Source organism: Podarcis gaigeae, assembly GCF_964106915.1.
Source record: "Podarcis gaigeae genome assembly, chromosome: 14".
NCBI lineage: Eukaryota > Metazoa > Chordata > Lepidosauria > Squamata > Lacertidae > Podarcis > Podarcis gaigeae.
In genome coordinates this window covers 5,788,829-5,811,392 of record NC_139690.1, presented here as the reverse complement: position 1 = coordinate 5,811,392, position 22,564 = coordinate 5,788,829, and the positions used below count along the sequence as shown (strand labels likewise).

Sequence of the window (22,564 nt, the reverse complement as noted above, 5' to 3'; positions counted from 1 at the left end):
CCATAAATGTTTTTACAAACCAATTCCCCAAAGGCAATGCCTTTTTATGTTCCCAAATACATGTACACTTTTATGCATGCTTCCCTTTAAGATACACATTCTTTGGTTGGATAATTGCACGGCAAATTCTGCAGGGTAGCTGCCACTTGGCGGAGCACAATTCGGTTCTTTTGGGAAGTGTGGCAGGGGGTGGGGGTTCACATTAAAATGCACACAAAACCAAATTTCTCCCCCATATTTGAATTGTGGCAAAATGGCCAAACGGAAAGAAAATGGTTAGTGTCACCAGAGGTTCTGTTTCTTGTCCTTCGCAGATGATGCAGCAACATGCTTAGTAGAAGGCACTCATAACGTACTTGCATGGCCAATGAAGGCAACTAAAGGGGGGTCTCATCCTCTGTCACTGCCCCAAGTGTGTGTGTTTTTTAACTTTTTGACCCACTGAATGAGAGATCCAGCATAAGCAACAAAGTTCTCTCTTGGTGAGCTTCACTGCACCAGCCTTTTTTCCTGGCCACCAGGAGTCCTTTCGCAGTGTCAGCCAGTTTCCCCATTCTCTTTGTCCCCTTGTTGAGGAAAAGTGCCTTTAAGAACACTGGAGCCCTATTAGAATGAAGTTGGCAACCAAAATGCTCTCTAGAACGTTGGAACAAGACCTGTTAAGCAGCCATCTCCTTTCAAAAATAACAACTTGATGGGTTTGCAGGATCTCCTTCCACCCTGTTCCATATTCCCTGAGGCCTTTCCTGGAAAGAAAGAAGAATAAACCTGACCCACCAAACAAATCTCATCAGAAGGGTGACTACGAGATCACCTGACCCCATTAACACCCACCTGATTGCTTCAGTCGGCAGAACTGGCACTGTTACAGGTGCCACATAAAACCCATTCCACATTTGTACTCCACCTTTTAGTGTGACAGCACCTGCACTTTGGAACTCCCTGCCTATTGATAACAGGTACCTTCACTGTTCCACTTTCAGCGTCTGCTAAAAATATTTTTGTTTAGATAAGCCTACCCAGATATTTAGAAAACTGAGGCAAGTTTTAATCTGTTTTTAGTTTACTGTTACTTTAACTTTTTGAATGATTTTTATTAGTTTTCCCCAAATATTTTCCATCATAGCATCAATTTTGTAAATAGAATAAACAAATATTTGGCTGTATAAGCCTGGAACTTCCCTCATCCTCGACTAATGGTTTTCTAACTTAATCTCTAGTATGCATTTTATTCTTATTAATATTACTATTAAATCATTTTGTTGTTGTTTAGTCGTTTAGTCGTGTCCGACTCTTCGTGACCCCCTGGACCAGAGCACGCCAGGCACTCCTGTCTTCCACTGCCTCCTGCAGTTTGGTCAGACTCATGTTCGTAGCTTCAAGAACACTGTCCAACCATCTCGTCCTCCTTGTGCCCTCCATCTTTCCCAACATCAGGGTCTTTTCCAGGAAGTCTTCTCTTCTCATGAGGTGGCTAAAATATTGGAGTCTCAGTTTCAGGATCTGTCCTTCCAGTGAGCACTCAGGGGTGATTTCCTTCAGAATGGATAGGTTGGATCTTCTTGCAGTCCATAGGACTCTCAAGAGTCTCCTCCAGCATAATCTTAAATAAACAATTTGTAAATTATGTTTAGTAATAAATGATAATTTAAGCCTACAAAACTTATTGTAACCCTATTAGCAATGTCAGTTGTTTACAGTTGTCTTTCAGGTACAACATAATTGTTTTCCAGTCTTTCAATAAATTCTGATCCTGCTGGTTCCGAATTTTCCCAGTCAATTTCGCCAATTCGGCATAGTCCATAAATTTCATCTGCCACTCTTCTTTTGATGGTATCTCTTTTCGCTTCCATCGTTGAGCTAATAATATTCTCTCTGCAGTTATAGCATATAAAAATAATGTCTTATCCTGCCTTTGTATTTCTCTACTTACAATTCCTAATAGGAAGGCTTCTGGTTTTTTTACAAATGTATATTTCAACATTTTTATTATTATTATTATTTTGCTTTTAAGTTAGCAAGTTTATTATATCCTGAAAATGTTACACATGTACACAAAAGAGAAGAGAGCAGTGCAGGCCTGGGTTGCCCCTTCAGTGTTGGTTCGCTAGGCCTGTTCATCACAAGGATCTGTCTCAGAAGTTCTTTAGCCATCTATACATCATTTTCATTATATTCTCTTTAAGTAAACTGCATGCTGTCAAGTTTATTCCAGCCTTCCATAATTTCCCCCAATCTTCTAACTGAATATTATGACCAATATATTTTGCCCAATGTATCATACTATTTGAAAGTCTTTCATTTTTTTCTTTACCTTGTTTATTGTTTTATCTTTTGCAAACCACTTTGAGTTTTTAGTTTCTTGTTTACAATCAAGTGGCGTATAAACTTTATGTAAAAACCTCCCATAAATTTCTGAAACATCTCTTTGCAGGGCCACAACTGCAGCCAATCCGAAGGACCAGTCATTCCGGCTCCGAAACAAAGTTCCTGCTCTACTCAAATACCATTGAAGAAGGCTGCCTGATCGAATTTAACCAGTTCGATACTCTTGAAAAATGCCGTTTCAATGCCTCTCTTCCTTTGGTGATGATAGTCCACGGGTGGTCGGTAATGAACTTCACAGCACTTTTTCTTTCTTTCTTATCCAGGGATGTTGCTCAGCTGAACTTTGATATCTAGATAAATCTGGCCTCATACAGGGTCCCCCCACTTCATTTTTTCTCAAAGGTTGTTCATTGGCCTGATCTGTGGAGGAGGTGGTAGAGTCCTGACACAATGTTATGGGCTGTACCTTCTAAAGGCAGCAGGTGGGCATTGCCATTTTTCAGACTCCCTACCAGAGAAGAGGTTCCTTCCTCACTCTGCTGTGCTAATTTTCTAGCACAGAGGTTCTTGGGGGGAGGGGCGTAACAAAGGGGCATTCAAACCTACCCTGCACTGGCACAGCCCCTTCTCCCATTTCAGGATTTTACTACCTTCCAGCGGCGGGTCGTGTCTTCCCAGCACCTGGGGCGGGCATACCTGGGGCACCCCAGGGAGGTGGGGCGTGGAGGGCAATGTGAGGAGCCTGCAGCTGGGCAGGCATGCACCCTTCCAATCAGCCTGATCACATGCCTGTTGCATCCTCCTGATGCCCTGCCAGCCCCACGTTGCTTTGCAAGGCTGGAATGTGGGATCAAACTCACAAACCAGCATGGGGCTGGAAAGGGCAGCGTGGGGAGCAAAATGCACCCTGGAAAAAAGTGTGTCTGGGGCACTGGCCCCCTCACCTTGCCCACGCTACACCTCTGCCACCTCCTTTTGCTCAACCTCAAATTATTGCTACGTCAAGGATGCCTAATGCAAGTGTTTTGAATGACTCCAGACCATTTGCAGACATGGGTATATTTAGCCTGGAGAGCAGAAGGCTGAGAAAAGATGTAATAGTTATCTTCAAATATCTGAAGGGCTGACACATGGAAGATGGAGCAAGCTTTCTTTATGCTGCTCCAAGGGGGCAGGACCCGAACCACTGGATTCAAATTACAAGAAAGGAGATTCTGACTAAACATTTGGGAGAACTCATTAGCGCTCACCCAAAGTTTGTCCTCCTTCGGAAAACTGAAGGCGCAGTGGAGACTGTCATAGTTTTAAGAAATATTATTTATTCACATATTTATACCTTCAGTCTGCTTGGAGGAATTCCAGAACTTACAGCATGACCATTTCAAGAGGGACTTGTTCCCCACAGTTGTGCAGCACTGGAGTGCAAGGCATCTCTCCCAGGCAGCCTTCAGTCAACCTGCCCAAGATGGATCTCTCCCTTTGTTCTTCTTCCCAGCACAACTTGCTAAAGACTGTCATTGCCTGTCACTTCACACCCAATTAACCTAGAAACCTTCTTTCTGCCCAGGCCCAGGATTCCTTTTAGCTGGGCCATCAGCACCTTTTGTCATGTTAACACCTCTATCCCAGGTGAGGACCTGGCTTGGAAAGGTAGCTTAGCCTGTATTTTTCCACCGGCCTGCAGTCTTCCTTTCAATACTCCAAATAATTGAAACCCTACCATTTATTAATTTCTAGGGTTTGGGGGGGTGTCCCAGGCTGCCCCCTCAAACCTATAACAATAAATTATATTCACTCACCCCAAAAGGATGAGAAGAATCTATATAGTCATGGTCTTAACCATAAACCTTTTAAAAACAACACAAAGATGCTATTACTTTCAGTTGGCCTCACATGCGGAACTATACTCCTTCTTTCCACTGAAATAAGGGTGTGTGAGAGTAAATATAAGCATGTCACCATACAGATGTCAAAAATATAAAAATTCTGTCCTGGGAATTGTTCATGCTACAGCAGATGGGCAAAACTGGAGCCCGAAATCAAGGATGTGACAGGCTGTCTTTGGCCATTAGGAAGCAATCACCCAAGGCACACCATTGGGGTTTGCAAGGAGTTGGTGTCCTGGCTGTCAGCTGGCTGTGAGCCAGGCCTGCCCTTGCTTGGGCTTCTCAAGGAGGGGGTCTCTTTCCCAAGTCCTCCCTCCAAGCCACTAATCAATCACATGCAGGCACCAAACAAGTTACCAGGCTTTATTGGCTTCTTCTCTGGCACCAGCTACAGAACATCAGCCAGCAAGTCTAATACATGGTGTGTTCTTTCTCTCCCTCGGCAGGTTAACTCATATATTTATAGGGGCTGGGGAATTCTGGCAACCAGCCAGCCCCATCACATGCTCCCACTTTGGGGACTAATTGTTACCACCTGCCTGAGGGGCTCCACCCAGTGGTACTTGCTCACAGGCTCACTACTTCATGACAGGGCATCATGAATTTTACAGAATTGGTTTTCTCCCATGACTGCAGGTGGATGGAAGGCTAGAAGGCTGGATTTGGAAGCTGGCCGAAGCCCTGAAATCCCAGCTGACACAAACAAACGTGATCATCACTGATTGGCTGGCCCTTGCTCATGCACACTACCCCATTGCAGTGCAGAACACCCGAGACGTTGGCCAAGAAATCGCTCGATTCCTGGAATGGCTGGAGGTAAGCATACTCAGAGAGAGGAGACAGTATGAAGCGTGTGTTTAATGCCTCTTCCCTACCACCCCAGCTCCTCCAACTTAAAATTTGTAAATGTGTCTTGTGCTGGCCACTCATAGCTATGGGCTGGTGTAGATCCTCTGCCTTGCTGCTACTGCCTTTGTTGATCTGGTCTACGCAGGAGGTGGTAAAGTCCTGATGTGATGGTATAGACCAGGCTTCCTCAACCTCAGCCCTCCAGTTGTTTTGAGACTACAATTCCCATCATCCCTAACCACTGGTCCTGCTAGCTATGGATCATGGTAATTGTAGGCCAAAAACATCTGGAGGGCCGAGGTTGAGAAAGCCCGGTATAGACGCTACCACCTTGAGGCAGCAGATGGGCAAAGCCATTTTTCAAACTCTCTGCCTGAAAAAACCCCAAGCATGACAAGGAGAAAGAAGAAGAAGAGAAGAAGCGTTTGGACTTGATATCCCACCTTTCACTCCCCTTAAGGAGTCTCAGAGCAGCTAACAATCTCCTTTTCCCTTCCTCCCCCACAACAAACACTCTGTGAGGTGAGTGAGAGACTTCAGAAGAGTGTGCCTAGCCCAAGGTCACCCAGTAGCTGCATGTGGAGGAGCGGGGAAGTTAACCCGGTTCCCCAGATTACGAGTCCACAGCTCTTAACCACTACACGATGCTGGCTCCTACTTCAGTCCTCACTCGGCTGTGCTAATTTTCTACATGCAGTGAGCTGTACCATCAGGGCAGGGATAGAGGAAGGCTCTCTTCTCAGGGCTCATCCAAACTCCTGCTTCTCCCACCAACTTGCCCTGGGGAAACCCCCTATTTACCACAGAAATGGAGCAACCAGGTTTTCTACGGATTCACATTTGCTCCAATTCCATGGTAAAAAGTGGGTTTCCTTAGCAAAAGCAGTGGGGCAAATGGAAAATTGTTTGGATCCAGGTTTCCTAAGCACAGGACAAGCAGAAGTGTGGATGAGGCCTCAAAGCTTGCAGTAGGCCTGGGTTTTCCTACTAATCACCAGCTGCAACCATACAGTCTTCTGAAGATACTGCAAAGAGAGCATTAGCCTAGAAGGGGGAGTGATTCTTTCCATTATGGTGGCAGAGTTTAAACAAGGAAATAAAGTGTATTCAGTGTTGATTAGGGAGAGTGGAGTGCCCCAGGCCAATTTTGACCCCACAGGCTTGTATTCATATCAGCTCTCTATAGCCTGTCATTCTGTCAAGTCAGGTGCAGTTGAGGCGTCTTACATTTCGGACAAGGATGCGACACTTGCAATGTGCCAGTGTCTCAGGGGAAGGTAGAGCATTGCTTGAAGCAAAGGGTGAAATGAACAGGCATGACAATTTTCACATCTGCAAAGCAATCCCTTTTATTTACCATTTATTTGTTTTTCATTCATTTCATAAAATTTATATACCACTTGATTGTAAACAAAATCCAACTCAAAGCAGTTTACAAAAAGAATAAAATAATGTGACAAAAAAACAACTATTTAAAACATTTAACAAAATAATTAAAGTCAACCATAAACTAAAAACAGATTTAAAAACATATCAACATTCTGCATATCTGAATCTAAAGAAAAATGTGTTTAAACACAGTTTTTCTGTCACGGTAATAAGGAACACAGTTCCTGCATTATTTGAAAAGTAAATCAAGCAACTCCATGTGATTTCTGCCCTACAGAGTGGGATTAAGCCAGTAGCAGGTGATGCGCTGCTAACTTGTGGAATTAACTGACACATGACGTGGTGATGGTGATGACCACTAGCTTATAGAGCTTTTAAGAAGGACAAGTTATATTCCTGGTCCACCAGGAGCTATAAGGCATGAGAGCTAAATCAAGACTCTACTTACAGAGACTGTCTGCCTCTGAATATCAGCTGTTTGAGAGCAAGAGCTGGAGTGTGTGTGCGCCTGACTTCAAACTCCATTTGTGGGTTTCCCAGGCGGCTCGGGCCACAGGGGGATGTGAGATGCTGGACTACGTGGCCCAGCAGACTGATCAAGCAGGGCTTTTCTTGAGTGCAGCCTCTCTCTGAATCTCAGAGTTCAAATTAATTCTGAATGTGGTCCCCAAACCGTAGGAACAGCTTCCTAGACCAGTGTGGGTGCATGATAAGGTAAATTGAGGGAGTTGGGGCAACATTCCGCCTGCAAGGGAGCCAGATGGATTCGGGCCACGGGGTACAATCCAGTTTGACATGCTGACTAGAACACACTTGCCCAACTTGGAGCTCTCCACCTGGCGTTGAAGTCCAGCAAGTCCCATCAGCCACAGGCAGCAGGACCAATGGGTAAATCAGCAACATCTGGAGGACAGCAGGTTGGGAAGGCTGAATGAGACCACATGCAGACTGGGGAGACCCAGGTTAAAATCATATTGCAAGTTGCATATTATAAGTCATATTGTGAAAAAGTAAATGCAACTATCTCTGTCAGTAGAGCAGGAGACTCTTAAATTCGGGTTTGAGCACTGGTCAAAAGATTCCTGCAATGGACAAGATGACCCTCGGGATCCCTTCCAATTCTATGATTCTAATTGCAATTAACCATCGTCATCATCCCCACTCAGCCATGAAGCACCCTGTGTGACCCTGAGCCAGTCACTCACACCTACCTTCTAGGGCCATTGTGAGGATCAAATAGTCTTGGAGGAACAGCTGAGATTCTAATGGAACAAATAAAAAATCCAGTTGGGAGGTTTTCCTGGGCAAACCCCATTGAAATGAATGGGAACAATGCAAGAGCACAACTGTACTGTTCCAATGGGGCTTGCACAAGAGAACTTCCCACCAAGTTGTGCCTCATGCTCATTAGTGGGAGGGACTGAGGTCAGTTGGATTCCCATCTTGGGCACCCAAACATCTTGCGCCAGCCCCAGGTTGAGCCTGCAACAACAATGCATGCCCCACATTTTGCCTGCACTTACATGGCTGCCGGGTATCTTCCAGGAATCTGTCCAGTTCTCCAGAGGCAATGCTCACCTGATTGGGTACAGCCTTGGCGCTCACGTCTCTGGCTTTGCCGGCAGCTACATTAGGGGTGCAAGGAAGATTGGCAGAATTACAGGTAAGAAGAAAAATCCCGCAAAGCATCCCTTGGGGGAAGGGCCATTGTAGCTCAGCAGTAGAACAGCTGCTTTGTGTGCAGAAGGCCCTGGGTACCATCCCTGGCAGCATCTCCAGGCAGGGCTGTGAGAGAACCTTGCCCAGAATCCTGGAGGGCTGCTGCCAGTCCGTGTAGACACAGCTGAGCTAGATAGACCAGTGGTCTGACTCCATATAAGGCAGATTTCTGTCTTAAACCCCTCAGTCAAAACCGAGGCGGATAACTTTTTCCAGCCTGCATGCTCTTCTGGGGTGAGGGGACATCCCCATACCCTGTTCAGTAGAAAAAGTGAGTAATGAATGTATAGTTTACTTTTATACAGTAGGATAATTTCTACACACACACCCCCACACACCTACCGGTATATGCAAAATCAGTTATCAGCTAATAATATTAATTACCATATTTTTCGCTTTATAGGATGCACCCGACCATAGGACGCACCTTGTTTTAGAGGGGGGGAATTCTCCCCCTCTCTGCTCAGCACCCCTTCAGCAAAGCGGCAGGAGAAACGGAGCCCCTTCCATTTCTCCCCCCGCTTTGCTGAAGGGGCGTTGCGCAGAGACGGAAAACTGTGCAGTGCCTCTCCAGGCTTCAGTGAAGGCAACCCGAAGCCTCCAGAGCACAGCGGGAGCTCCTGCTGCGCTCTGGAGGCTTCAGGCTGCTATCCCCAAGCCTTCGGAGCACAGCAGGAGTTCCCACTGCACTCCAGAGGCTTCAGCGAAAGCAACACAAAGCCTCCGGAGTGCGGAGGGAGCACTCCTTCTGCGCTTCAGAGGCTTCGCGTTGCTATCACTGAAGCCAAGGAGCCTGCATTCGCTCCATAGGACCCACACACATTTCCCCTTAATTTTTGGAGGGGGAAAAAGTGCGTCCTATAGAGCAAAAAATACAGTAGGTTTTCTGCCATATGCTTCCTATTTTAAGGGATAGTTTACATGTTTGGGAACAAAAATCATTTTGCTTCATTCAACAGTGCCTGTGAATCAGAATAATCTTTATTTGCGTCAACCACCAGCCATAGCAATAAAATAAGATACAATGTACAGAAGATAAAGGTAAAAACTTAACTACTGTATATAAAATACATTTTGGGGGTTTAGATCAATAATCAAATGACAGATATTATTCTAGTTGCCCCCCCCTAAAAAGTATTCAGTTTTTGCTGTCACCTGTTAATTCTGAACTGCCAAAAGAAAGGACACTGAAGCAATGGGCAATAGTAGAGGGGTGATAACCTCACTCTTCAGTGCCTGTGGTGTTGGTCCTGGGCTGGACAGGATAATCTCTCTAGAAAGCATCTCTGTAGCATTTGCTCTATTTGGCAGCTGCAAGAAAATCTCAGTGCTTAGAACTAATTGCGCCCAGAACAATGGTTGCCTTGCCTTCTGGTGTGCGTTTTGTTGAAGTTGCTCCTATTGTGTGTTGTCACATTAATGAGAGCTCTCATGACGCTCCTTGTAGGGTCTGGCATAATTCCCGTAGATTTCATGGGACTGAGAAATAGGGGCCTTCAAGTGAGTAAGCCACATGCAAACAGTGCTTGCATCAAAGATGAAAAAGTGCTGGGTTCTATCTTGGGCCTGGTGTGTAAAAAGGGTCCAAGCCCAACAGGCTTCCAGTCACGGACTGTGAAGCAGGCCCCACCATTTCTGCAATTAAATAATCATATTCCAAATGCTTTCAGGAAGTCTAGAATTGTGCAGCATTCCTGCTTAGGAGGAATTAGTGCAAAGGAGACCTCTTGCAGAAGGAAAGCTGCCTTGAATAGCTTCATTCATAGCAACCTATCTCCACATCTTGCACGGCTATCTACCCCCTTCTTTGAACCCAGTTGCACAATAGGCTGCTGTGTGTTTTCTGTGTCAAAGAGACGCCTTCCAAAAACATGAGGAGGAGCAACAATGAAAGGTTGAGTGGATGGAAAAGACAGAGCAAAAGTAGGGGACGGTCTGGTTACTCCCCTGTCCCTGCACCACCTGCTTGATTTTGGTAAGGCAAGAGCCAGCGCTGCTCCCAGGCCAGAAGTGCTGGTGCTTTGTTCTAAAGGTGAGGCAGAAGCAAAACTTGAGGAGGGTCTTCAGCCGAGGAACTTTTGCTCAGCTCCCATGAACATCCTTTCCAGGCTGAGGCTTGGAAAGATGGAGCCATTTGAGATTTTCCACCTTGGAGAAATCAAGGGCTAACATTGCTCTCCTCCCCACACTTTTACCGAAACTTTGCAGAATCCCTTACCATGTCTATGACACCTTTGCCCTGTTCCCTAATTATTATTATTATTATTATTATTACTATTATTATTATTATTAATTGCCGGCCTTTCACCCCAAGATTCCAGGGCGTGCTACAACATTAAAGCACAATGTTCAAAACAGTTTATAACAACTTGCAATTACAAAAATGTGGTGTGATTTCTGCAGGCAAAGCACATGCTCTACCACTGAGCCATGACCCACCACCTCCATTGCCCCTACTCTTCCCCCTCTTGGAGGCATTGAACTTTACATCATGAGATGGGCAGAAGTCCCTGTAGCCTGTCAACGGGCACAGTCTGGAGATGGTGCCCTCATCACAAGCCCTGGTTTGCATTTCCTACAGGGCTTGACCCGGCTGGCCCTCTCTTTGAAGGCATGTCCCCAACAGACCGCTTATCACCAGATGATGCAGACTTTGTCGATGCCATCCACACCTTCACCCAGCAGCAAATGGGCCTCAGCGTTGGCATCAAGCAGCCTGTTGCTCACTTTGACTTCTACCCCAATGGAGGGACTTTTCAGCCTGGATGCCACATCATGCATGTCTATAATCACATAGTGCAGTATGGAATTACAGGTAAGGAACATAACAAATGTAAGAAGCGCCCAGCTGGATCAAGTTAATGGCACCTCTCACAGAGGCCAACCAGCAAGAGAGAAGGGGGTGCGGTAACGTTGGGGCTCTGCAGGGTGAGGCCCACAAGTGTGCCTGCCATCCCACACTTTCAGCACTCCTCCTCCTCACCCCCATAATATACTGTTGCATCCCATGCACACCCTTAGGCAAAATCTTCTCCCACAGGATCTGTGCATATGATATTTCCACAGCTTTGAAGGAGATGATTGTTATAGTCTGGTGCAGTAAAACCAACAACGAGTCTTGTGGCCCCTTAAAGGCCGACAATTTTAATGTCGCTGAAGCTGTTGAGGAGCAGAGCCCCCTTCATGCAAAATGTGTGAAAGAGCCCCCCCCCCCTTCTCTTGAGTGAAATGGATTGAATTCCAAAGTTTATAGGCAGATGTGCTTGGAACTGTGGGGAGGCCCAAGCAAGAGAACAGCATGGGTTGTCCTTAGTGCTTCTAAGCATCAGCTGAAAGAGCTTAAGGATCCCCATAGTGGCAATGTCCCAGTAGCACTCCTGTCCCCAATTCCTGTTGCCTTCTCTCCTGCTGTTCCCCTCATTCAGTCTTGCATGTCTTGTGGCCCACAAACAGAACACAGCCTGCCAACCAGCTGCCTCCCACCTTCCTGGATTTTTCTGCCTCTGCCGTTAGAGCCTGGCATTTCGCAAGATGCAAAGAGAGGGAGAGGACTGCACTTCTGGCTGCTGCCCCTGTTGCTTGGCATGAGAGAGCCTCTGCCTTGCTTCTGCCCTTCCCAAGCGGATGGGGTCCCAGGGATGGTCTCCCTGCAGGCAAAAGTTCTGAAGTTCCTCAAGTAGCCCTTCCTCTTCATCAGTGCCAGATTTAGGGTGGTGCAGGTGGTTCCCTGAGGGGGTGCAAATTTGAGACAATCCATAATTGAGAGGATTCATTTGGGAATGCCAAATTTTGGCTTGCCTCAGGGCGCCATATCATAAAAGATTGCTGAAATCGGGTCCTGTCTTCATCTTCCTTGCAGTCTGCCTTCTGGCTCTTCTGACGGAATGATTCAAGAGTAGCAGCAGGTGGTTTATTCTTGATTTCATCTCTGGGATGTAGATAGCTGGCTCTGTCCTTCAGATTGGTGCTGGTAGGAAGGGGCTTGTCAGAAGAGGGACATGGCAGCAGAGTGCTGGGGGAGAAGAGACCAGGTTAGGAGCTCTTTCCATTCCCTGTGAACAAGAGATCGCGGAAGCGCTTGGTCCTGCTGCCCTGTTTTTGTGCAGGTCTGGCTCAGACCGTGAAGTGTGCGCATGAAAGGTCCGTCCACCTCTTCATCGACTCCCTGTGGCACAACAACCAGCATATCAAGGGCTACTGGTGCAAAGACATGCAGACCTTTGACAAGGGCCGGTGCCTCAGCTGCAGGGCAAAGAGATGCAACATCCTGGGCTACCATATTCGGAAGGAGAGAGTCCCTGGCAGCCGGCAGCTGTTCCTGAAGACGCGAGCCCAGATGCCTTTCAAAGGTTGGTGTGAGCAGATGAGGAGGGTGCAAGAGATTGCCACCATGTCTCCTGGGAAGCCAAGGCAGGCAACAACATGTGGATTTAAGTGTGTCTCTGAGTGAGCATCATAGGCGTAGCCAGGATTTTTGTGGGGGTGGGCAGGCCTTTTGTTGTGGGGGCAGAACCTCCATTAGCTAGCTTTGTATTTTATTGATTTAGGGGGAACAGCTGCCCCTCCCCAACACCCCCCCCCCTGGCTACACCCATGGTGAGGGTGGAACCTGAGTTTGGCAGCCCTGATATGAAGAATCACCCCTTCCTGGGCCTCTGGCTGGAGACAGACTTGCCAGGTGTGCTATCCCAGGATGGAAAGGGGCAGGGGTGGGGACAGGTTGAGGAAAAACCCAGGGAGGATTGTCAGATCTGCAGGCTTCCATTACTCAGTGGTTCTGATGAATCTGACAAAGAACCGGCCATGCCAGTGTATTTGCCCAGAGAGGGCCACAAATGACCTCCTCCTTTGATGGCACTCCAGATTTTATTTGGAATTTGTCCGCAAACAGTCACTCACACTGGCATTGTTTTTGAAGTGCAAATAGGCAGCTGGAGAGTTTGGGCATTTTCAAGTTGAGATTGTGGCTTATTGTGGGAGATTAGCTGCAAAAGCTAACAAATGCATATCCTTGCTAGTTAGTATGAGAAGGGGATAAGTCCACAGAGCTGTATTGCTGATAGGTGGGCCACAGAAATACAGTTGGTTGAGAGGGCTCTGGGTGACGTCATTTCCTCTCCTCTCCTCTCCTGGGGTGTTCCCTGTTCCTTTCTCTCTCCCTTTGACTAGCCATGGATGCAGACTTGCCTCTGTTTGCTCCAGCTTCAAGCAGATGCCTGAAGCTGGTTATACTGTAAATATAAAGATTTTCCCTGAATAGTTTTTACTGCTACTGTTGCTGTGAACCAACACAGGGTTATAAAGTAAGTAAATATAATTTTTAAACTTGCTTCACAAGTTGCTGTCTGGTTCTTAGTTAAGTGGGGTAAGGAAGGGAGAGCCAGCTGACTTCATAGCTGGACCTGTCCAAAATAAGGCTTTATAGCCAAATTCCTATGCTTTTAATTTTGCTGTCAAAGATGGGATTTTGAAACTCTGTTCAGCCCACACATGTGGGTGCCTGGGGAGATAAATTGCAATTAATATATCCTCTCCTACCCATTAAAACCAATCCCACACTTATTGTCTCTCCCATGGGTGGGGGGGGGGAGCATTCCCTGCCCCCCCTCTCCTGCCCTCCTGCCTCTTAACTACCTTCCAAATTGAGGCTTACAAAACTCTGTGACTCCCAAACAGAACACAGCCTACTAGTGACGTGAGTCTTTTCTTCAATAACATTGTTGGTTATTAGATAAATTCTATCCAACATTTTACTCAAAGTACTTGTAAAGGGGGACAACAACATATAGTTGTCCAATCCAGAATAAAAGCAGGTAAGTATTTAAATTACTTTTTTGAAAAACAGACTACTAATTGCCATTGAACATTATTTTCAATAACAACCTCATACTAAAGAGACAGAGTGGAGTCAACCCGTCTCAAATGGTAATTCTAAATTCTGAACTATGAAAGGCTTGACTTTGTTACAGAAGATGCTCAGCAGCTAGGCTTGCGTTTTCACCCAAAAGAGCAGCTTCCACCATTGCTGTGCCCCTGCTGAAGATAAGGAGAGCCTGGTGGATCAGGCCAGTATCCCATCTAGTCCAGCATCTTCTCCTCACAGTGGCCACCCAGATGTTTGTGAGAAACCAGCAAGCAAGACCTGAGCGCAGGAGTCACTCCCTCCACCTCCTGTGGTTTCCAGTTACTGGCGTTCAAAAGCAATTGCTTCCTCTGACTGGAGGCAAAGCATAACCATCATGGCTAGTAGCCATCAATAACCATAAATTTGTCTAATTTAAAGCCATTCAAGTTGGTGGCCATTGATGTGTCCCATGGGAGTGAGCTCCACACTTTAACTCTGCACTGCATGGAGAAGTACTTCCACTGAAAAGTCCCTCCTGCCTGGTGTCAGGGCCCAGCTGGGCTGAACTGAGCAAAGGAGGAGACACAAGCAATGCTCAGTCTGCACATCTGAAAGGTCAGAGAGGAGCATGAGCGAGATGGACATTCCTGGGCTTGCAACTAAGGGCACCAGAAATTTCTGGTTCTAATCAATCATGCTAGTTTGCATTTACAGTGCTACCTCGGGTTACATACACTTCAGGTTACAGACTCCGCTAACCCAGAAATTAAGAAATTAAGAACTTTGCTTCAGGATGAGAACAGAAATCTCACAGTAGCGGCGCGGTGGCAGCAGGAGACCCTATTAGCTAAAGTGGTCTTCAGGTTAAGAACAGTTTCAGGTTAAGAACAGACCTCCAGAACAAATTAAGTTCTTAACCTGAGGTACCACTGTACATGGCATTTCAGACTGTTCCAAGTGCTCCTAAACATCATCATCATCATTTGATTTTATATACCGCCCTACACCCAGGGGTCTCAAGATATAAAACCACAGAATCAAAGATATAAAATCAAGCTATAAAACCACAAAATACCTAATTAAAATAAAAACAACAACCCTATAGCCCCCCCCCCCTGAAAAACACATTTTAAAAAGGCATAGGATGTAAATCGGATCAGCCAAAGGCCTGGTTAAAAAGGAACATTTTTGCCTGGCGGCTAAAGGTGTATAATGAAGACACCAGGCGAACTTCCCTGGGGAGAACATTCCACAGCAGGGAGCCACTGCAGAGAAGGCTGATTCTCTTTTTTTTAAAAAAATAATATTTATTAATTTTCACAACTAACAAAAGACAAAAAAGAAAACAACAACACACACAAAAAAAGAAAGAAAAGAAATAGACATATACAAAACACAAAAAATGTGACTTCCCCATACCTCCCTTACACTGCATCCTTGTTTTGCAATTTTTTAGCAACCCTTTGGTCCTTTTTTCTATTTGTATCTCTCTCCAATTTCTTAATATTATTATTTACAGCTGTAATTCTCTGTTTCTTACCCCCTGACATCTTAACAGTCCACAATCTTACAACAGTTTTTAAGATATAATTTAAATTTTTTCCAATCCTCCTCCACTGTCTCTTTCCTCTGGTCACGGATTCTGCCGGTCATCTCCGCCAGTCCCATAAATTCAGTCACCTTCATCTGCCATTCTTCCAGAGTGGGTAGTTCTTGCGTCTTCCAATACTTTGCCAGAAGAATTCTTGCCGCTGTAGTTGCATACATAAAAAATGTCCTATCCTTTTTTGGTACCAATTGGCCAACCATGCCCAGGAGAAAGGCCTCCGGCTTCTTTGAAAAGGTCCACTTAAGGACTTTCTTAAGTTCATTATAGATCATTTCCCAGTAGGCCTTAATCCTTGGGCAGGTCCACCAAAGGTGGTAAAAGGTTCCTTCAGAGAAGGCTGATTCTCATGCTGCCACCCTCCGGACCTCTTGAGGAGGTGGCACATGAAGAAGGGCCTCTGAAGATAATCTCAGGGTCCAGGTAGGTTCATATGGAAAGAGGCAGTCCTTGAGGTATTGCAGTCCTGAGCCATTTTAAGGCTTTATAGATCAAAAGCAGCACTTTGAATCGGGCCTGGAAACTGATTGGTAGCCAGTGCAATCAGACCAGGATCGGTGTAATACTCTCAAACTGTCTTGCTCTGGTGAGCAACCTGGCTGTTGAATTCTGCACCAGTTGAAGTTTCCGAACTGTCTTCAGAGGCAGCCCTACGTATAACACATTCTGGTAATCTAGCATTGAAGTTACCAGAGCACAGGCAACAGTTGTTAGGCTATCCCTGTCCAGATAGAGGCGTAGCTGGGCCACCACCCGAAGCTGATGGAAGGCACTCTGAGCCACTGAGGCAACCTGAGCCTCTAGCGACAGCAAAGGATCCAGGAGGACCCCCAAGCTATGAACCTGCTCCTTCAGAGGAAATGTAACCCCATCAAGAGCAGGCGACCTCCCAGCAGTCTGGTCTTGGGAACCACCCACTAACAGTGCCTCAGTTTTGTCTGATTGAGCTTCAGTTTGTTGGCTCTCATCCAGTCCATTACCCAGGCAAGGCACTGGTCCAGCACTTCCACTGCCTCCCCTGCAGATGTAAAGGAGAAATGATCTTGGTCATCCTTGCATCATCCATGTAAGGTGGGACAAATTTATTATCCCCAGGTTGCACCCTGAAGTTAAAAGCTAGCAAGTTGCCAAAGGTTTCCTGAACGAAAGACGTGACATTCGAATGCAGTGTGACTTCATGACTCACAGCTCAGACCTGGCCGGGGAGGGAGGGAGTGGCGGAAGCGAGACCCTCCCTCCCCTGAGGCCCAGCCCTGCTCTTCCCCCACTCAGCATCCACCCTGAGATTTGCTTGCTGGGGCTGGGGCTGCCACCATTGAAATAAGACATTCGGAGAATGTCAAGTTATCCGAAAGGTCAAGGCATGGAACAAGAGCAGCCTTTCATCATAGGCAATGGAGAACAACAGTGCAGCTATTATTCCTGGGCCTGTCAAATGATCTGGTATGACTTTCCTCAAAACGCTGCAGCGATCATGTGAGAATGCCAGATAGGAACAACAAAACCACACGCCAGAACATGGATGCATTTTGCAAACGATTAAAGCAATCAGGGATTCAAGGCTGAATCCAATGAGGAGTTCCCCTTGCCCTGGAAACAAGAGCATCACAGTCAATGCTGGCTTCAGGGTTTATTTTTTTTTGGGGGGGGGGGAATCTTTGGGAAAGACATTCTGAATGCCCCCCTTTTCTCAGTGAGTTTACCCACTTGCTACCATTATTGCTGGCTACTGCAGTTGCTCCTCTGCCCCATCTTTGTTACCTCCTGTGTCTTCAAACCAGCCAGTGCCACTGAAGGCCAACATGGTGGTTGTTTCTGTGCCAGAGTGCAAGGCAAGCCAGCCAGCCAGCTGCAACAGTGGTGAGAAGGAACCAGTACATGGAGGGGGTCATGAATGGGCGCCCTGCTGGGCTGTTGCCCCTAAGCAGGTGCCCTGCCATGTTGACCCTTAAAGGATGACCCTTTAGGATGATAGATGGCATAATCTATAGTCTTACAACATCTGAAGGGCAACACGTTGTAGAAAGTTGCATTAGATGAAGCAAACAAACTGAATTATTTTATGGGAGAACCACTGCATTTCATTTTATATCATTTTATGGATCTGAATTTTGAGCTAAGGATTCAAACACCAAGTTGCATTTGCAGTGGGACAGGGGTGGGCAACCTTTGTGGCCCAGCAGGCCAGATTTTACCTCCTCCCACCCCATAGGCCAACTATGACAGGTGGGTGGCCCCGGCCCCAGCTGTTACGCATCTGACATCATGATGGACATCAGGCAACTGATAGTTTGGCAGTCCTACCCACTGGTCAAAGTTGGTCAGAGGGGTGAGAGGAGGGGTGTCTGCATTGTCAGCACATTCCCCACAGGAAACTCACTGGTGAAGCAGCACCCAGCAGAATTGAACCCTGCCCTCCCCCATCTGAGAGAGAGGTGGTTTTGGGGAAATGACCTTGCGGATTCCCTAGCAGCCCAAGTTTGCCCCTGGAGGTAGGGAGAAAGAAGACAGCCAGAGAGTACCTGTAAAGGCAGGTGCATATTTTCAGCCAGTGGTTTCCTCCTTTCCACAGTTCATCACTATCAGTTCAAGTTCCGTTTCATCAATGAATTCAAAGAGAGGCAAATAGATCCAACATTCACAATCTCACTGACAGGCAGCAAAGACAACGTTGAAAACCTCTCCATCACTTTGTGAGTACTGGATAATATTGTTGCTGTTGTTTTTATTTTTTTTAATAAATTTCTATACCGCCTTCATCCAAGGATCAGACAGTTGCAATATAAAAATGCAAAAATATATAACATTGTAACAAACAATAACAATAACAACAATAACCTACCCTACAGTTTAAAAGGCCATAGATTTTTTAATTAGCCAAATTAAATGCTGAATTATAAGCCAAATTAACGCCGAGTGTGCTCCTTTACTGTGCCGGGTATAGAATCTATCTTTGAAACCAATGGGTGTGTATCAGCTCAGAGAGGAGCATGGGCGGTACCAAATATTTTTGTGCAAAATAGGGGTGGGGAGCCTTCAGCCCACAGGCCACATCTGGCCAGCTAAGGATTCAAATTTGGCCCACAAGGACATTAATCCTAAACCAAACCCATCTCACACCTGACATCATGTGTGCGGCAGGTAGAGACACTGCTGCCGCTACAGTTGGGAGCTTTAAAAGTGCACTGGAAAAGCAGGCAGCTTCAGTTTGCCCGCCAGTCAGCTGGTGCTTTTTGCCAGCACTCACTTCCTTCTGGATTTCTGCATGTCTCACCTCCCCCACATTAAGCAGCTCATCCCTGCTTCCTTGCTTATCTGCCTGGCTGCCGACAACAGCCTTACACTTTTATGTATATAGGAAGATAACATGGATCAACAGAGCTACCTGCATTTTTGGTCTCTCATTGGGAGCACAGCTTTAAGTGTAATCACAATGAGCTCCTGGACATCCAAACTGACCACCGTGTTCGCTATCCTTTGTAACACATATTCCTCACACGGTCTCCATTTGGGGGGAGGGGGTTGGCTGGATAGTTAATGACTTACTGATACTATTTTGTATTGACTCTGCAAATTGATTTTGTTTATATTATGTTATGTATTGAACTGGTTTATCAGTGAAGTTCATTTGATATATAGCAAGCATAATTTGGTGGGAAAGTGACCCAAGGATAAATAAACAAATGTGTGAAAAGTGCATTGGTGTCACACATGCATTTTGGGTGAATTATTCAGAGTGACGTGTCCATTGATTTCAATGGGTCTGTGCCTTGTATGACGCTTGGATATTTGCTTTCTCCCTCTCCAACTCTCCCTTAAGAGTCGAAGGCATTACAGGGAATAAAACATACACTTTTCTTGTCCCTCTGGAAATTGATATTGGTGAGCTGATGATGATCAAGTTGAAGTGGGAAGGGATTGCAATTTGGGAAAACATCTGGAACACTGTTCAAACCATCATCCCATGGGGAAAGGGCGACCGCCGACTGGGACTCATCATGGAGACGATACGAGTCAAGGCAGGCGAAACTCAACAGAAGTAAGTGTCATGGGACAAAGAGGGGTGATTGCTTACAGCCCTGTTGGGGTTTGGGCCATTTGAGCCAAGCTGGTACCCTCTAGATCAGTGTTTCCCAACCTTGTGCCTCCAGATGTTTTTGGCCTACAACTCCCATCATCCCTGACCACTGGTCTTGCTAGCTAGGGATGATGGGAGTTGTAGGCCAAAAACATCTGGAGGCACAAGGTTGGGAAACACTGCTCTAGATGACTCCAATCAACACCTTTGCTGGCTGGGGCTGATGAGAACTAGGGGCACCAGGTAGACAAAGGCTGCATTAGAGGATGACCACAGCCAATTCCAGTACTGCTTGCCTTCTGCAGCTGATGTCTGGAGCAGGGCTAGGGCACTTGTGGGGCCCCAGTCATTGCTGGACAACATCTCCCATCACCTTTAAACACTAGGCATGCTAGCAGGAGAACTTCATATCCCTCACCCTTGCTCCAAGGGACAAGCTGCCCTTCCTCTTTGGCCCAACAGCAATGTCTGCATTTGCACTAGGATGGATTTTGCCCCACCACCACCACCACAAAAAACAAACACAGAGAGATTATTAAGACCCTGAATCTTGTATTACATCATAGAACAGGTGTGTTCCAATTTGACAACAATATAGAGACAGTCGCACAGGAAAGAGGAGACCCCCCATAGTTAAGTGGCTGTGTTTTTCGAGCAGGAAGGTCAGAGTTGGAAAGGAGCAGATCGCAAGGGAAAGAAGTCTTTTTCATCTGAGGCCTTGGAAAGTTCCTACCAGAGTAGACAGACAATAGTAGGACACAGGAAACTGCCTCATACGGTGCCTCCGGCCACTGTCCCCTCTTCCTCAGCACTGCCTATTCCCTGGCTATGGCTGCCTAGGGTCTCAGACTACAGTCCATCTAGCAAAGCAGAGCGAGATCCCAGGACCTTCTGCATGCAAAACACATGCTCTATCACAGAGCTATGGCAGAAGTGACCAATAACATGACCTGGTTTAAGACAGCTTCTCTATGTGGACTTCATTGCCAAAGGAAGTCCACCTGATCATCAGCCTTGCAGTGCTCCACCAGGCAATGAAACTGCTTAAAGGCTGTTGCAGCTGTTATGATGATTGGCTTTCCTTGCTAATCATCCATGTGCCCTGCTGTGTAATGATGAACTGACGGCTGTCATTGGTCTTTGAGCTTCCTGTCTAGTATTCCACGATGCCATTTTTAGAGTGCACTTTTTAAACACAACAACAACAACAACAACAACAACAACAACAACAACAATAATAATTTATTATTTGTACCCCGCCCATCTGGCTGGGTTTCCCCAGCCACTCTGGGCGGCTTCCAACAAAGATGAAAAATACACTAAAATGTCACATATTAAAAACTTCCCTGAACAGGGCTGCCTTCAGATGTCTTCTGCATGTCAGGTAGTTGTTTATTGCTTTGACATCTGATGGGAGGGCGTTCCACAGGGCGGGCGCCACTACCGAGAAGGCCCTCTGCCTGATTCCCTGTAACTTGGCCTCTCGCAGTGAGGGAACCACCAGAAGGCCCTCAGAGCTGGACCTCAGTGTCCGGGCAGAACGATGGGGGAGGAGACGCTCCTTCAGATATACTGGACCGAGGCCATTTAGGGCTTTAAAGGTCAGCACCAACACTTTGAATTGTGCTCGGAAACGTACTGGGAGCCAATGTAGGTCTTTCAAGACCGGTGTTATATGGTCTCGGCGGCCGCTCCCAGTCAGGGGCGCCGACTTATAAAAAATGTTGGGGGGGCCCATACCGGGGTCCTGCCCCGGGAAGTTTTATAAATTTTAGATGAAAATTAGTGAGTTTTAAAGTTTTTTAAAAGTATTTTAGAGTCATATGATCAACATTAGAACCCCGAAAACTCAACTCTCTATAACTCCACACTCCAGGAAACTCGACAAGCCTGAAACACTTTTTGGCTTTGAAAAAAGAAACAAAACATAAACACGCATGGTATTTTCGTAAAAAGCTAATTTAATTTACAGTAACAATTATGCTTATAGACTATTACAGAGCAGTGAATATATAGCTCTGAAAAGACTGAAATGATATTTAAATAAATCCTAAACTATCATTAAAAGAATAAAACAAAAAATATTGCTGTCGCACAGTAATAGCACTTTGATTAATAAGTGAAATAGCTAATTTAAGCTTACTTTGAATAAGGCTGAGGGTTCATTAAATAAAAATAATATCTCAAAGTTAATGCTTTAATACAGTTAATAAAGTTAATACAGTATGCCTAATACTGTATGTAAATACTGTAATACTGTATGTAAATAACGGGCTTTAATTGGGTCTTACACCCTAAAAATATTTAAGTATTTGAAAATAACTAATACAGTACTATGGTAATATAGAAATACAGTACTAAACTAGTACTAATATTTCGAAACTGAAAATTTAACATTCTGTATGTATTTAATTCTCTATTTTATAAAGATTTTTAATATCTGACAGTGAGTTTGGAGTAGCCCAATGCAAAAATCCTGAGGATCCATGTGGATCCGTGCTTTGTAACCACGTTTTTGCACCACTGTGACCCTAGGCAACAGTGGGTGAGTGATTTTTTTGGTGCAAGATGTAGCCATGGACATGCTATGTGATCTGATGGTGAATTTGGGGTGACCCAATGCAAAAATCCTGAGGATCCATGTGGATCCGTGCTTTGTAACCACGTTTTTGCACCACTGTGACCCTAGGCAACAGTGGGTGCGTGATTTTTTTGGTGCAAGATGTAGCCATGAACATGCTATGTGATCTGATGGTGAATTTGGGGTGACCCAATGCAAAAATCCTGAGGATCCATGTGGATCCGTGCTTTGTAACCACGTTTTTGCACCATTGTGGCCCCAGGCTACAGTGGGTGCGTGATTT

General features: G+C 45.8%; 1 protein-coding gene and 1 long non-coding RNA gene across 2 annotated transcripts in view; one reads left to right on the top strand and one right to left on the bottom strand.

Moving 5' to 3' along the window:
- Positions 1-22,564, top strand: part of LIPC (lipase C, hepatic type) — a 55,134-nt gene that overhangs the window by 30,864 nt on the left and 1,706 nt on the right. The window contains exons 2-8 of the mRNA XM_083712754.1: positions 2,435-2,610; positions 4,851-5,030; positions 7,998-8,115; positions 10,753-10,986; positions 12,278-12,520; positions 18,195-18,315; positions 19,443-19,661. Of these exons, the coding sequence (XP_083568880.1) occupies positions 2,435-2,610; positions 4,851-5,030; positions 7,998-8,115; positions 10,753-10,986; positions 12,278-12,520; positions 18,195-18,315; positions 19,443-19,661 (1,291 nt within the window). The remainder of the gene's footprint in view (positions 1-2,434; positions 2,611-4,850; positions 5,031-7,997; positions 8,116-10,752; positions 10,987-12,277; positions 12,521-18,194; positions 18,316-19,442; positions 19,662-22,564) is intronic.
- Positions 2,936-3,894, bottom strand: LOC310831841. Its single transcript, XR_014558015.1, has 3 exons — positions 3,732-3,894; positions 3,152-3,183; positions 2,936-2,978 (listed from the first exon to the last, which is right to left on the bottom strand). It is a non-coding gene; the product is annotated as an uncharacterized lncRNA (long non-coding RNA).